Raw genomic sequence first — 17,668 nt, 5'->3', positions numbered from 1 at the left:
TAGTTTACGAGATTTGTTAAATCTCATTTCTTAAACATTAGAATAAACACTGAATTTTGCCATTGGGATGGTGATGCATCAGTTTCTCGCCTCCTAATTTTATGGCTTCAGCAACGACCCCATCATCGCCAGGTGACTTATTGTTTTTCATTTGTAGGAGAGATTTTTTAATTTCCTCTACATTCGCCCCATACTAAAGTATAAAAGTGAGACGTGGACACTGAACCAGAGTGAATCAACAAAACTGTGTCTTAGAACGGACGATCCTCCGGAAGATCTTTGGGCCTAGTAGAGACGAGTTAACAGGAGAGTTGAGACGAAGATATAACCAGGAACTACAAGAACTACGTGGAGAAGAAAATATAGTGCGGTATATCAAGGCACATCGTACAAGACGGAAGAATAAGAATATAGGCTGAAAGCTAAAATAACCAAAGAAAGGGAAATAATAACTAAGGTAAATAAATATTATAAAAATATGAATATACTGTTCAGAAAATATTTGGTTTAATGTTTTTATGCTTTTCTAATGAAGAAACTGGTACATTTATATAATTACATAAAACATTGATTGTTTAAATTAAGTAGGGAATTAAACTTACCCCATGAGAATGTGCGGTTGCTAAAGCTGCTGCACTAACCAAGGCACTACTGCTCGAAAGACCAGCTCTTAGCGGAACGTTGCCACTTACAACTAGTTTCAAGCCTTTTGTTTCAATCTCATTTGGTAAAGTGTCAAGAATTCCTTTGACACCACACAGGAAATACTTATACCACTGCGGGGCTCCTTCCCCCAAGGAAATCCTAAAAATGTGAAAGTAAGCAACAAATTTACAAACATATTTAGAATATTATATAAAAATGTAAAATAAAATTCTTACTAGAGAGAGTTTCAGAATACAACAAGCCATTGATATTAATATTTGGAGACTTTGAGAAAGCATTTGACTCAGTTTAGCGTAGCTCCATGTTGAGAGCTCTTACAAAGTGCAGTATTGATCATAGGTACACAAATCTTTAGATATTCCCATGTGCTTGAAAAATTACACTGACCGGCACAAAAAACGGCCACGCCACAAAATGGGTCTTTTTGAGGTATCGAATTTCTTAAACCTGTTGTCCGATTTAAGTGCTTGTTATAATATATTATAGCCTTATTCTTTAACAATATCGCCGTAATAATATTTTTGCCAGACAGGTAAATTATCATTGTATACCAGGTATACTAATCCAACTGTGTTTTTTTTCTCAAAGTTCACCACACCCTGTGGAATATTCTAGCATTTATAAAATACTGAAATTAAAACCCCACTATAGCCTCAGGTTTTCTTAACATTCTGTTTTTTTATTCATTCGCTTTTGTTGGATAATAAAAAAGCTAGGTGCTTTAACAAGTAGCCATGTTCTTCATCAATACAGGGTGTTTCTAAATAAGTGCGACAAACTTTAAGGGGCAATTCTGCATGAAAAAATATTGACCGTTTGCTTTATAAACATACGTCAGCAAATGCTTCGTTTCCGAGATACGGGATGTTGAATTTTTTCTTACAAACTGACGATTTATTTATTGCTCTAAAAACCGGTTAAGATATTATGCAAATAAAATTTGGTAGGTTTTAAGAGGTTGCTATTGCGCATTTTTTGACATACAATTAAGAACTTTATATTCACCATTGGCGTGCATGCGGGTAATCCGTATGCGCGACAATGGAGAATATAAAATTCTAAATTGCATGTCAAAAAATTGATTCAGTGAATTTTTACTCTACGAGCCCTCTAGTGGGAAAGTTTTGGGTAGTTCTGATTTCTTTCATTATATATGGATTTTGGGCTGCTGAATCCGAATATGAGGTTTGCGGGCAAAATTTCTTGCCGGAACATTGAAAAAATCGCGAAAAAAGCGAAAAATTTCAGCTTTTTTCCTCTTTTTTGCTCAAATCTCGAAAACTATTAACTTTTAGTAAATGGTATGTTAACAAAAATTAAAGTACTTACCATTATCTACAAATATCACTAATTACTTTTTTTTAGACGAACCGTTCGGTCTAAAGTGCAAGTTGAAAATTGCCAATTTTTAACGGTCTCGGCAAAACCCACTTTTTACATTCCAAAACTTTAGTTTTTATTAGAATATTGTCATTTGATAAATTTCTCCTACTTTTCTGTACAACTAATAAATGTTAGTTCATAATATGAATATGGTATGTCTCTTCTTACAGCTTCTATGGATCCATTCCATCCTAAAATACCGAGAATGTCTCTGCTGTTCCCTTACCTTAGAGCCCAGAAGATCAGGCACAGATGGAGTCACAGTTTCAGTTGGTGTGGACATTCACTTCGGATCTTGATTTCTGATAAAGCTTGAGGTTTTGTCCTTTCAAAATGTATTAGTTGAACAGCTCTCTGACTTCCATAAATCTCAGGTGCGGGTTTAGTTTTTAGCCGAGGAATGGATTGATTAGGAGCTATTGCATGTTTTGGTGCAATACAAGAAATGCCACCCATGACGTAAAAAGTGTATTATTTGTCGATTGTATGTACGTTAACCCTTTCTGTCCCAACGCTGCATATATATGTTTCTGAAAAAGTGGGTCTGTATTCCCAGCCGCCGTATATATACATTCAAGGTGTTATGGTCTCAATTTACCAAAGCCGAAAATATGCGTTGCTTATAAAATTTTAGACTCATTGGTGTCCCAATGCGGTAGAAATATGTCCGAAAATGTTAGATTATTGTTCCCAAAGCCTCAAAATGTTGGCACCTAAGACAGGTCATGCGGACCCATGAAGGTGAAGCGTTTGTAGCCACAGAAAAACAAAAAAAAAAGAAGTCAATCGAGATAAATGTGTGCAAGATGCGGAGTGGGTCTTTGGGTAGTGTCATGTTTTGAGGAGTACCACACAAAAGAAAACTTTTAATGTTAATTTACATTACATTATTTTTTTAAGTTAGTTACATTTTTTCAAGTTGGTTTTGCTCTCTGATGAGTACTTTTGACAAGAAAACGTTTAAGTTGGTTAAAAAAACTCATTAAAAACATGTTTTGGTCATTTATTTGTTTATTTATATGCGACGTATATACAAGGCAATGGGACTCTAAGCATGAAAAAACCTTTGGGATTAAGGGACCAACTTGCAAGTTAAGGCCTGGCATAGAAAGGGTTAAAATCAGCGTTTTCGTACACCTGTTGTGTAAAGCACGGCTGGTCAATTTTCTGCGGATCGCCTGCGATTGCTGACACTTCCAGATAAGCAACGCGCTTGCTCAAAGTCTTGTAGCGGCAGTAAGGCCCAGATAGTTAATAGTTGGTATCACCATTCCTTGCAGGGTTGACCGTTTTCTCTAAAAAAATTACGGCTGAAGAAAATAGGTTGATGTAGTTTCCTCTTTGGGGTTTTGTTCATCCTATACAGAAGCTGTTCGCATGGAAGTGTCAGTATTCTCAAGCGATCCGCAGAAAATTTACCTGTCGTGATTTACACAGCAGGTGTACGATAACGCTGATTTTAACGTACATACAATTGACGAATACCACGAATACTGTTCACGTCATATGCGGCATTTATTGTATTGCACCAAAACATGCAGTAGCTCCTAAGCAATCCATTCCTCGGATAAAAAAGAAACCCGCGCCTGAGGTTTATGGAAGTCAGGAAACTTTTCAACTAATTCATTTTAAAAGGACAAAACCTCAAGGTTTATCAGAAATCAAGATAACAGATCCGAAGGAAACATTCACACCAACTGAAACTGTGACTCCATCTGTGCCTGATCTTCTGCGGCTCTAAGGGAAAAGCAGAGACATTCGCGGCCTCTTAGGACGGAATGGACTCATGGAAGCTGTCCGAAAGGAACATACCATACCTATGAACTAACATTTATTATTTGTACAGAAAACTAGGAGAAATTTATCAAATGACAGCATTCTAATAAAAAATAAAGTTTTGGAATGTAAAAAGTGGCTTTTGCCAAGACCGTTAAAAATTGGCAATTTTCAACTTGTACTTTAGACCGAACGGTTCGTCTGAAAAAAAAAGTAATTAGTGATATTTGTAGATAATTTTAAGTACTTTAATTTCTGTTAACAAACCATTTACTAAATGTTAATAGTTTTCGAGATTTGAGCAAAAAAGCGGAAAAAAGCTGAAATTTTTCGCTTTTTTCGCGATTTTTTCAATGTTCCGGCAAGACATTTTGTCCGCACACATCATATTCGGATTCAGCAGCCCAAAATCCATATATAATGAAAGAAATACCCCAAAACGTTCCCAGTCAAAACACAATTTTATTGAATCAAATGCGCAATAACTGTCTGTCAAAACCTATCAAATTTAATTTGAATATCTAAACCAGTTTTAAAACAATAAATAAATCGTCAATTTGTAAGAAAGAATTCAACATCCCGTATCTCGTAAACGAAGCATTTGAGGACATATGTTTATAAATCAACCGGTCATTATTTTTTCCTGCAGAATTACCTCTTAAAGTTTGTCGCACTTATTTAGAAACATCCTGTATTGATGAAGAACATTTCTAGTTGTTAAAGTACCTAACTTTTTTATGGTCCAACATAAGCGAACAAATCAAAAAACAGAATATTAAGAAAACCTGAGGCTATAGTTGGGTTTTAATTTCAGTATTTTATAAACGCTAGAATATTCCACAGGGTGTGGTGAACTTTGAGAAAAAAACACGGTTTGATTGGTACACCCGGTATACAATGATAATTTACCTATCTAGCAACAATATTATTACAGTGATATTGTTAAAGAATAAGGCTATAATATATTAAAAAAATCACTTAAATCGGTAAACAGGTTTAGGGAATTCGAGACATCAAAAATGACCCATTTTGTGGGGTGGCCGTTTTTTGTGCCGGACAGTGTAGTTAGGCGAAAAACTGATGCCACGTTCGCAGTTAATAGAATTAGGTACTTTTGTCTTGGAGGTGTTACAACAGTTTTTGCTTAGAATTAGGTTCTCTAGTCACTTCCGTGGTTATTTTGACCAAAAAATTTATACCACCCCCAAGATAAGAGCGCCATAAGATATATTAACGGAAGAAAGCAGCAACATTTATATCACAGAAAGTGGCGGAGCCGAAGAAAGCTAGGCAAAAATTAAGTCTAATATCTTAGCCTCAGCCAAGGAAGTTCTCGGTGAAAGAAACAATAAAAATAAATCGCTTCCAAGACGACGAACTCCATGGTTTTGTACAGAAGTGAAGGAAAAATGTAAATAGAAGAAAAAAGCTAAACTAAAATACATGTCAACTAAAACTAAAACACAAGAGGCATACGATAATTATAAGACTATTAGAAACGAAACACATAGAAACAAATGGAACATAATTGTTATGGTCTCCAAAAGGAAATATGGCGCTGTATAAGAGGTCAAAGAACGGAGGTAAAGGAACTAGTAGAACCAAAACACATAGAAAAGGATACATGGATTGACTATCTAAAAAAAATCTCTATGCAGAGGAAGAACAAAAATAATGCTAGAGAGGAAACACCAGAAATTACCACAAATGAAGATGTTAATATAAGTGCACAGGAAGTACGAAAAACACTCCAAAAGCTGAAGAACAGAAAAGCTGCAGGTAAGGATGGAATACCAAACGAATTACTGAAATATTGTGAAGCAGCAATTACAGAACAATAAATAACAACAATAATTAACAAAATCATAAAAAACAAGCTGAAAATGCGAGCATTGTCATAACGAAAACTTTGTATATTTACGTATTTTAATTCATAATATGGAAAATTTGTATTATGAAAAGTAGTTTAGAATTAATAATTATGTTTTAATGTGCCATTATATCATTCTAATTTAAATTTTATGAACTATAAAGGTAGTTTACTTTTGATCGAAATTCATATTTATTATATACCTCGTATAAAATTAATAAAATTTTATACAAGGTGTCCCAAAAGTAGTGGAACGGTCGAATATTTCGCTAACTAAACATTGGATCGAAAAACTGAAAAATACTTGTTCAATCATTTTCAAAAATCTATCCAATGACACCAAACACCAACCTCCACTACACCCCCTGGAGGTGGGGTGGGGGGTAACTTTAAAATCGCAAATCTAAACCCCTAGATTTTCTTGCAGATTTGGATTCGTTACGTAAAAGTAAGCAACTTTTATTCAAGACATTTTTTCGAACTGTGGATAGATGGCGCTATAATTGGGAAAAACGATTTATCCTGATACCATGGGTAAATTATAGAAACGGTCTAATATCTCGAGAAATACACTTCCAAATAAGAAACCAAACAAATTTTTTTAATACTTTTCGAAAACCTATCGAATAACACTAAACATGACCCTCCAACCCACCCCCTCGAGGTGGGGTGGGGAGTAACTTTAAAATATTAAATAGCAACCCCACTTTTTATTACAGATTCGGATTTGTCATGAAAAATTAATGGTTGCTATTTAAGATTTTAAAGTTACCCCCCACCCCACCTCCAGGGGGTGGGTTGGAGGGTCATGTTTAGTGTTTATCGATAGGTTTTCGAAAAATATTAAAAACCTGTTTTTTGGTTTCTTATTTGGAAGTGTATTTCTCGAGATATTAGACCGTTTCTATAATTTACCTATGGTATCAGGATAAATCGTTTTTCCCAATTATAGCGCCATCTATCCACAGTTCGAAAAAATGTCTTGGATAAAAGTTGCTTACTTTTACGTAACGAATCCAAATCTGCAAGAAAAACTAGGGGTTTCCATTTAAGATTTTAAAGTTACCCCCCACCCCACCTCCAGGGTGTGTAGTGGGAGTTGGTGTTTGGTGTCATTGGATAGATTTTTGAAAATGATTGAAACACGTATTTTTCAGTTTTTCCATCCGATGTTTAGTTCGCGAAATATTCGACCGTTCCACTACTTTTGGGACACCCTATATATTATGATGGTTGCATCATAAATCTTAGAACATGAAGAGATTTTTATGAAGAATAACTTTTATTTGTCAAATTCAGAGGCGTGCGGTCCATGGAAGCGGGGGAAGCGGTGCTTCCCTGTACTTCCATATAAGAAAATACATATATTATTAATTAGTATTTAATTATCAACAACGTTTCCCTAATCTAAGTAATCTATTATGTAACTAATAGGCATTGAAACATTATTAAAATTTGATCGCATACGAACGGTCTCAAATAAGCACACAATTCAACGATTCAGTCCGGTCCTGACGGAAGCGCATCTCAAAATCGCTGCTTGTCATGCATTTGTCCCGTTCAAAAATTGGTCAGGGTTTAATAACCTCACTCGCTAGTCATGTTCCTTTCACGCGAATTTTGATACGCCTGGAAGCGCTCGTCCGACCGCTTCCGATTCGAAAACGAGATGCGGAGTCTGTTACTGCTGCTATAAGGGGTAGGTATTTAGGTACAAATGGCTCGATTTCAATTTTTTGCTTAATATTTTTATTAATATTTTATTTGACATTTTGAGATTTTTCCTTTTACTGATATTTTATAGTACCTACGACATTTTACAGACGAAGTCAAGTGACATTGCATTTTGTATAAGACAATTTGATGACTTATGATGATTAAAAAAATGAGCTGTTTAAAAATATTTGGGATAAAGCTGAAAATATGGGCTTCGAACCTAACAGAAAAATAATGATGATTGATATTGTCGGCGAAAGAGAGACCTATCGACGATTATACATCGAAATTTTTGATAATATTCTACAACAAATGAATTATCACTTTGAAAATTTTAAAGAAATAAAAATATGTAGAATTATGTAATTTTAATATGTCTAATTATAATTCATTAAAATCTCCCACAGAGGTATGTATCTATTTAATTCAGTACCTACGATTAAATTATGATTTTTTTTTTGATAATCTAGCTTTGCATCCTCAGTTAAATGTCATTTATAAAACACCTGAAATTAGTGATAAAGAAATACTTAGGAATCGGTTGAATTTTTTGAATACTACTGGTTTAAATCAGTCTCTGTGTGAAGTGGGCAAGTTGTGTGAATTAAGTAGTAGGTACTAACTATCTCAGCTACAAGTGCATCAGTTGAACGAAGTTTTTCAGTATTAAAACGCATCAAAAGTTTTACAATAAATTTTACAAGTGAAGACAGACTTTCCAAGTTAGCCCTATTATCCATTGAAAAAGAGTGCATTTATTAAACAATTATCAGAAAATCCAAAATTTTACGACGATGTTATCGACAAAAAATTTGCATTGGTTGATAAGAGAATAGGACTCAAGTATAAGTAAATAAGTGTCATATTGTTGAAAGTTGTGTGTTATGGAAGGAGATTCGAAATCGGAATATAAAAACAATTTTAAATAGAACTCTTCTTTTTAAGTTTAAAGAAACCAAGCCTGGAGCAGGGACTCGACCCTGAGCAAGCAGTACAGATCGATGATAAGTCACTAGATATACGATATACTAAGTCACTAGAGTCACTAACCTGCATTGATCGGGGTAGGATTTCGTTTGTGAGTCCTTGTATCCAGGACTCCCACATAATAAGTACTTTGCTGATAGAGAGCCCATATAGCGCATCAGAGTGCTATCGGAGGGGAAGTGGATAGTATGAAGCATTGGGGCGGGATGGAGTGACGCTCGCTTATAAGAGTAAATCCTCCTTGCCTCAATGAATTTGTATCACCCGAATCTCATTTTCAAGGCGTGTGCATGTCTCTCAGACTGGGTTAAACACTATACCTAATTTTTTGTAGTTCTTGTTTTTAGTCGATATCAGTTAACAGGTAATACATTAGGTATACACCTATTAAGTAGGTATATGTTTTGATCTCGACCCTCGTGAGAAAATATTTGTTAAACCCTTATTGAATCGCTTGCCAATTTCGGCAAAATTCTCAAAAAACAAAAAAATTACCTTCTACAATCACTAGCCAGTTGTGTCGAGTTTAACGAATGACTAGAAATGGAACAGTCCATTTATCATAAAGGGGAGGCCGTATTTATACTGGTATAAACCTTTTTAAAACTGTTAATAAATTATTGCTTTTAAAATATTTATACTCAAATTGTATTTTTGAACATCTTATTTATTTTATATAATAATTAAATTCACTATCAAATGTCATTGATGTTTTATTAATGATAATTTAAAATTTAGTTTGACATTCACGAAGTGTCAAACTCAAATGTGAATAACCTATGCTTGGCAAATCGAGATTTTAAAAAAAGTAGCCTACTTCCTAATCAACCATTTGAGCTGACATTTAGTGCGTCTGTAGGAGATAACCGGATTGTGACGTCACATTTTAGACTTTGAGGTCGATTATCTCGAAGACGGTTAGAGATATCGAAATGCCGTTTTCAGATTTGGATTTAGAAGACAAAACTACATAAGAATCCATCGATGCACCTGCTCTAAGTATTGCAGGAGCGGCAACGCAATAACACACAGACTTTTGCAAATTTATAAACGAAAAGTTTTCGTTGAAAATAAAATACCGGAGGAATGGAGAACGAGCGAACTAATTCTACTATTCAAAAAAGGAGATAAAGCAGCCAGAAAACTACAGAGGTATCAACTTGTTAAAATACTACCCTAAAACTTACAACTAAAATTTTACAAGACCTAATGAATCAGAGGATAAGTTTAGCAGATGAACAACAGGGTTTTCGTACTGGAAGATCGTGTACAGATGCAATATTCGTCATAAAGCAAATTACTGAGAAATCACTAGAGTCTAGAGTATAATAGACCAGCATGTCTATGTCTGATGGACTTGAAGAAAGCATTTGATAGAGTTCAAAGATGTAATCCATCTTTTGTATAATAGAGAAGTCCCTCCAGATATCATAAAAACTATTGAAAACATCTACCAAAACAACAAAATGAAAGTTAGAATAGACGGACAACTTACAGAACCTATAGATATAGGAGCGGAATAAGACAGGGAGACTCATTGAGTCCTATGTTTTTCAATTTAATCATGGATGAAATCATCAAAAACGTCAACAAAGGACGAGGATATAGAATGGCAAACAAAGAACTAAAAATACTCTGCTACGCAGATGACGCAACATTGATAGCCCAAGATGAAGATAGTCTGCAAAGATTAGTCCACAGATTTAACATAAGAGCAAAAGAATTCAATATGACAATTTCATCTCAGAAAACCAAAACAATAGTAAAGAACCAATCAGATGTAAAATAGAAATTGATTGTATCAGTATTGAACAAGTAATGGAAATACAATAACTTGGAATTACATTGTCAAGTTACGGAGACCTGGAAAAAGAAGTGAGAAATCAAGTACAAAGAGCAAATATACAGGCAGGATACATTAATAACACTATATGGCGAAACCGACATATTAACACTGAGATGAAGTCAAGAATTTATAAAGCCAGTGTAAGACCAATAATGACATATGCATCAGAAACAAGACCCGATATAGCCACAACACAATGACTACTGGAAACGGCAGAGATGAGAGTACTGAGAAGAATTACAGGAAATACACTGCGAGATCGAAAGAGGAGTGAAGATATCAGAAGACAATGTAACGTACAGTGTAAAAACGAATGGACACTAGAAAAAGAGAATGGAACAACCACATAACCAGAATGGGGGAGACACGTGTGGTCAAAATAGCAAGAGATAAGTCACCAATAGGTAGAAGAAGTATCGGCCGACCGCGCAAAAGATGGAGTGACAAGCAAAATTGCTTATAAAGAGAAAGAAGAAGAAGATATAGGGTAGACTTTGTTTCTTGAGCTATTCCCTACACACAGCGAAAATATCTGGAAAATTGATGCAGTAGGACTGAGTAGTAGGGTGGTGCGAAAAAAGTCAAGTTGATTATTCAGTATCGCTATAGTGCGGAAAAGTTGCGATTGGTAATTACAAGAAAAACAAAAAAAAAGAATTATTCAAATCGGACTTTATCTTCCGATCCCGCAACGGGCCTAAAGATTATGAGAAAAATGAAATTTGACCTTTTTTTTCAAAAATTTTTATTTATCCTCCATGTAGGTTTTATTTATCGCTATAGTAAAATTTATTTACAGTCTGTATGGTTGAGTAATAAAAAAATAGTTTTACGCATTTAAGGAATATCTTCCGATTCCGCAAGGTCAATCAAAATCTATAAAAATTTGAAATTTTTGATGATTTTGATAAATTGTTTTTTACCATAATCATCACTACGATGATGATTATTACAATTACAATCTGGCCATACTTGACCAATGAGCAATTTTAATCTAACCTAAATTATTACTGCTCCTTAAAATTAAGAGCTTACCCCATAGCGTCTCTTATCTAACCTAACAAGATAGTGCACTATTCTAGCATACACACTAACGCGCACAAGCACTATGCTCTGCTTTTCACTATCACCTATCACTTAACTAGTTCATAAGGTTTTGTCCTCTTCAGTTTTCTAACTTGCCCTGTAGTATCGAGGAGCTGGATTGCCTCAATATTCTTGTGCGTGTGAAGTCGTTGCTCGTGACTTCCTGCCATCTTCTTGATGATTATATCCACAGTTTCCATTCCTAGGTCCTTATGGATATCACTGTTTGTAACATACCAAGGAGCATCTACAATATTTCTTAGTATTTTGTTCTGGAATCTTTGTATTACTGTTATATTACTTGGTCTAGTACACCCCCATAGTGGGCATCCATAAGTCCATACAGGTCTCAATATTTGTTTGTAAATTAGCAACTTATTATGCATAGACATTTTGATAAATTAAAAATATTTAAAAATGAATAACCATTTTCAATTTCGTTGCAAAACGAAAATACAGCCGAACCATATTCCAGTCCAATCAGAGAGTGCTGCAAGCACCTCTACCGGTTTCGAAACTTATTAGTCTCTCATCAGGAGGCACACATGCTGCTCTCCCTGATCCAACCAAAACAAACCCCAGCGTGCAGTCCCGAATTGCAACGAACGAAATGACATAGATGCCCTAGCGGCAACTGCTAGCAAAAGACTCAGTTTTCACTCTAATGGCATATAACATATCCCACCAGAATGAAAACCAGAGAAGGTTCCCATTGTTTTCATTCTGGTGGGATATGTTATATGCCATTAGAGTGAAAACTTAGTCTTTTAAAAATATTTAGTTATCTCATTTTTCTGTTACATTGTGAAACTCTTCGCTTGTTTAGATATTGTATGACAACATTTAAATAACCCAGAACTCAGAACGAGGTAGTGGTTGCACTTCTAGGTCCACTCACACCCTTCTCTCCAGCCAACCAATAAGTGTGTGTTTTTTTACATTATTTACAAATGTACATTTCCTTTTGATCTGTTTGTGTCCAGCTTTTAAATGCAAACTTTGTATTGTGATTTGGTGGTAAAATCTGGCAGCATTTACCTTGATCTAAGTGTTGCCCTGATGAATCCATCTCTTCATTGGGATCCACGACCCACATACATATAGACGATGCGACCAACGTGACCAACTTTCTGCACCGCTCGACAGCTTGCCGCAGGTGGCATGGATGGTTTTGTACATTCCAGTCTGGCATGATGTAATACAGGAACTTATATCTTCATTTGAAACTCTGCGAAGAACTGGTGGATAAGATAGTTTCACTACATTCCAGTCTATTATTTCAGTGTATTTCTGTGCTTCAAAATTTAAAGTAGGAGGAATGAAATGTCTAATACTTTAGCACTTTAGCCCTTGGCTTTAGTCTGTCCGGCGTTTAACGCTCTCTTTAGGACTAACTCTCTAACGTGTGTCCTTTCTCCCTACTACTTGAAATTTTGAAGCACAGGAATACACTGAAATAATAGACTGGAATGTAGTGAAACTATCTTATCCACCAGTTCTTCGCAGAGTTTCAAATGAAGATATAAGTTATTGGATTACATCGGGCGACATGCCAGACTGGAATGTACAAAACTCTCCCTGCTACACGCAAGCTGACGAGCGGTGCGTAAAGTTGGTCACGGAAGCATCGTCTAATGTCTAATGAATGTATGTGGACCCCAATCACGAGATCAATTCATCAGGGCAACACTTAAATCAAGGTCCATGCTGCTAGATTTTGCCACCAAATCACAATACAAAGTTGGCGTTTAAAAGCAGGACACAAACAGATAAAAAAATGTACATATCATGTAAATAATGCAAAAACACACACTCATTGGTTGGTGGGAGAGAAGGGTGTGAGTGGACCTACAAGTGCAACCACCACCTCGTTGTGAGTTCTGGGTTGTTTAAATATTGTTATACAATATCTAAACAAGCGAAGAGCTTCACAATGTAACAGAAAAATGTGATAACTATATTATGGTTTTTTAATTTATCAAAATCATCAAAAATTTCATTTTTTTATTGATTTTGATTGACCTTGCGGGATCGGAAGATATTCGTTAAATGCGTAAAACTATTTTTTTTTAATTACCCAACCATGCAAACTGTAAATAAATTTTACTATAGCGATAAATAAAACGTACATGGAGTTTATATAAAAATTTTTGAAAAAAAGGTAACATTTCATTTTTTTCTTAATCTTTAGGCCCGTTGCGGGTCCGATTTGAATAATGATATTTTTGTTTTTCTTGTAATTACCAATCGCAACTTTTCCGCACTATAGCGACACGGAATTATCCACTTGACTTTTTTCGCACCACCCTTCTGAGTAGGATGTAATTCGGAGCCAAATACCCTCATTGACTGCACTATTACGCGAGGCCTATGTTATGGCTCATGATGATAGAAAAATGAACTTTATACTTACTCAAAAGTATCAATCTCACATTCAAAGTCTTCAAATTTAGGATCGGTGTTGTGTAGCTGTAATTTCTTGTCATTTTGGACAGAGACAGCCACTAAAATATCTTGATCTAGTGCCATGGGACATACTGAATATCCACAATAGTCGATATGCTCGCCAATTAAATTTACTCTGAAACAATATGGTAAGATTATGGTAAATGGCAATGTATACTATGTCGATATTGTTCATTCTCTATTCACAGGATTATATTTACAGGATGCGAACTCAAAACTTATAGCCCTCTTCTACACCTGGATAGATTGGATAAGCTATCTATTATATTTATTTTAAATTGTTAAGAAAAAAAAAGGTTCAATAATGTTTATAAACTTCTATAATGTTTATTTTAATAAGTTACAGGGGGCGAAAAAAAAAAGGAAATTTAGTGTGACTTTTAGTTTCAAATATTTCATCCAAAAGAAGTTTTTTTTGTTTATTCTAAGGGACTTTCGACCCTCGGTAATAATGTAATCTTTCATTCTGCATTTAAATTTTTCAGAAATATTTATTCGTTTTCTAAGGACAGGATTCGAAAAAAATGAATGTATTTAAATAGCATTTGACCAAGATTTTGCGCCTACCATCAAGGAGTTTGCCTCCTTTATACTTTAAATTATCACGGCCATTTTACTCGTTTAGCACTCCTTATTTTTTCACGATGGATAGTTGAAAAAACCGTTGAAAGAAATGGACAGGTATCTATGGGATTTATCGCCCTCGAAAGTGCTTTTGGTCGAGTCACAAGGCAAATCATTTGGAATTCCTTAATCAGGAAAAATGTCCCGGATAATCTAACTAATGCAGTTTCTATGCCGAAAATGCGAAGGTACACGTAAGACAAGGAAATAAGATCTCGGAAGCTTTCAGGACAAGAGTTGGAGTACGTCAAGGAGGCATATTAAGCCCATTGTTGTTTATAGCTGTCACGGATGAAATAATGAAAGCATGCAAACAAATAACAAAAGGCTATCACGTAGGATACAGACTCATGCAAACAGTATCAATACACGCAATGACATACGCGGAAGACCTCGTTATTATGGCACCTACAGCAAAATAACTGCAAGAAAATTTGCCTATATTCAGAGACAGAGGACTAATAATAAATGCCAGGAAAACCCAAGTAATGAGTATACCGCATCAACAACATTTCCAAATCACAATAGACGATGAAACAATTGAACAAGTGTCATGGTTCAAACACTTAGGAGGGTTCATTAACGAAAATGGAAATATTGAAACAGAAGTTGACAGCAGAATAAGAAACACCGAAAGACTTTTTCATGCTTTAGGGAAGGCTCTGCTCAATAAGAAGAAAATCACGAGACAGACGAAGTTGAAGGTCTTTAATTCCATCTACGTGCCGACACTAACTTATAGCAGCGAATCACGGATAATAAACCAACGTAATGCTTCGAGAATACAGGCTGTGGAGATGAAATACCTAAGGAGAGTACTTAAATTCTCCAGGAGGGATCCTATCGGAAACGAGGATATCAGAAAGCGCTTGCAAACAAAAGCAGTTCTGGATAGAGTTGAAGAAAATTAGCTGCGATGGTTTGGTCACCTGAATCGAATGCCAAATGAGAGACTTCCCAAATAGTCTGGGAGTGTAAGGCGCAAGGCAAAAGAAAAAGAGGCAGACCTCAGCTAACATAGAACAACGCCATTGAGAAGGCTTTAACGAAAAGAAATATAGACTTCAGGCATGTAAAAACTTTGATAAACAACAGAAGAGAATGGAGAAGAACTCCAGCGCCACGATAAAAGAGTCATAATTTATTTTTAGATTTTAATTAAGCTGTAGGTATGTAGTTATTATATTATAAGTTTATATTTATGTATTTTTGAAATGTAAAATTTGATTTTCGACACTGGCGTCAGCCGGTAAAAGAAATAAAGATTATGTATGTATGTATTAGTCCATTCTTTGACGGTTTTTGCGGTAAATTTTAAAGAACCGCTTGGCTTGGATTGACTTGAAATTTGGCATACTTATAGATAATATGTCAAAGAACAAAAGTGATATTGTGCCGATGTGTGCTTTTGATCTGGGGGTGGGTACCACCCCTTCTCGGAGGTGGAAATATTTAACCTCAAAATAACCTCGGTAGTTGATAGATATTTCAATTCTGATTAAAAAATCTTATATACGACTTTTTCGGTAAATTGATATTTAGCAAGTTATTCACGATGGAAATTGATGATTTCCTACATTAAAAATGCATGTTTTTGAGTGGATTTTCAAAAATATCTCTAAAATTATGCATTTTTACGAAAAAGTCATTATAACCAAAAAGAAACCTATTAAATTAGTGAATGGGGTGGTGTTCTTTAAGGCTATGGGTACATAATTCGCAAATATTTTACGTGTATCATCCCTACTTTTTCTGTCTTTACACGGCAAATTACGTGTAGTAAAATTCACACTGGTGTGGATATGTAAACATTACTAGAATGTCATTCTACTTGAAAATGTCATAATTAATTTAAAGAGATGGCTTTTGAATGTTCTTGGATAACTGTTATTTTTATAATTGCAAATTATTAATTCAGTTAATAAATGTGATAATTTTTTCACTAACTATGTTTTCAGTGATTGTAATAATTTATTTGTACAACAAAAACTAATAATCAATCGAGAAAAGAGGAAAAGTGTTAAAGTGATTTTTTAATAATATGTTGTTATTCTGGAACGCTTACAATTTTGAGCATCTCTAACAACAAAATACTTGGATCACAGGATATATCTGATGTATTCTCTGCTTGGATCTTCTACAAATAATACACAATAAATAACTTTTTATTAAGTTCACGTCTTAAATCAATTATTTATCAAATACACTATATATCAATAATATTTAATCAATTTCTCAAAATATTCCCGATGCAATGTCAAATATTTAAAATTGTCACTGATTGTCAGTGTCTGACTGACAATATATGCTGACAATATTATATTCGGTTGAGTGCGTTGTAAGACAAAGACAGATTTGGAAAATATTACCACGGCATTGTGTTCATTTTTTTCAAATCCTGAAAAAACCAATAAATATTTTTGAAAAATTTAAACGCAGAATGAAAGACTAAATTATTACCGAGGGCCGAAAGTCCCTTAGAATAAATAAACATTTTATTTTGAATGAGATATTTGAAATTAAAAATCACACTAAATTTTCTCTTAGTTTTTTCACCCCTGTAACTTATTAAAATAAACATTATAGAAGTTCTCAGGGACTTTCGGCCCTCGCTAATAACGTAATCTTTCATTCTGCGTTTAAATTTTTCAAAAATACTTATTAGTTTTCTCAGGATTCGAAAAAAATGAATCCCCATTTGAATAGCATTGCAGCCGAAAATACGTACCGATCCTCTTAAATTATTATAGCAATAACACAATGTAAGTTACAGCATACTTAAAATCGGGGTTTTTTCGAATTAACCTTGAACCAAACATTTTATCATTAAATAACGCAAGAAATAGAGATTTTTAGAAAAAAATTATGGAGACATCTTTTAAATATTTTACTGATACCTTTAAAATGTGCTATGATAAAAGTGATTTGGATAAAAAATGGATGAGGTACTACAAAAACAAAACGATTTTGTCGTTGAAAAATCAAAATTATAATTACTTAAATTGGTGAATTTTCCACAAAAATAAAAATTGACATTATTCCATATACAATTAGGTTTATTTATAGCGATCTGAGATTTTAACAAGTTTAAAGTGCTTAGGTTTGAAAAAAGTTTCAAATTAGTATTAAATTATTTTTTGATATTTTCTAAATGTTTTCCATTTTTCCAAAATTACTTGAAAATTAAAAGAAATCTGAAAAATATATATCAATACTAAAATGTAGTATTTTTTATACTAAAACTTATT

The 17,668-nt window shown here is 34.3% G+C and overlaps 1 protein-coding gene across 1 annotated transcript in view; it reads right to left on the bottom strand.

Annotated features, from left to right (window-relative positions):
- Positions 1 to 17,668, bottom strand: part of LOC114332900 (N-acetylgalactosamine kinase) — a 288,678-nt gene that overhangs the window by 254,866 nt on the left and 16,144 nt on the right. Inside the window, exons 2-3 of the mRNA XM_050661397.1 lie at positions 13,744 to 13,911; positions 603 to 804 (exon numbers count right to left, since the gene is read on the bottom strand). Coding sequence (XP_050517354.1) covers positions 603 to 804; positions 13,744 to 13,911 — 370 coding nt within the window. The remainder of the gene's footprint in view (positions 1 to 602; positions 805 to 13,743; positions 13,912 to 17,668) is intronic.

The sequence above is a fragment of the Diabrotica virgifera genome, chromosome 9, assembly GCF_917563875.1.
Source record: "Diabrotica virgifera virgifera chromosome 9, PGI_DIABVI_V3a".
In the NCBI taxonomy this organism is placed as follows: domain Eukaryota; kingdom Metazoa; phylum Arthropoda; class Insecta; order Coleoptera; family Chrysomelidae; genus Diabrotica; species Diabrotica virgifera.
The sequence above is the reverse complement of the archived record's forward strand: the minus strand, read 5'-3'. Positions and strand labels throughout refer to the sequence as shown.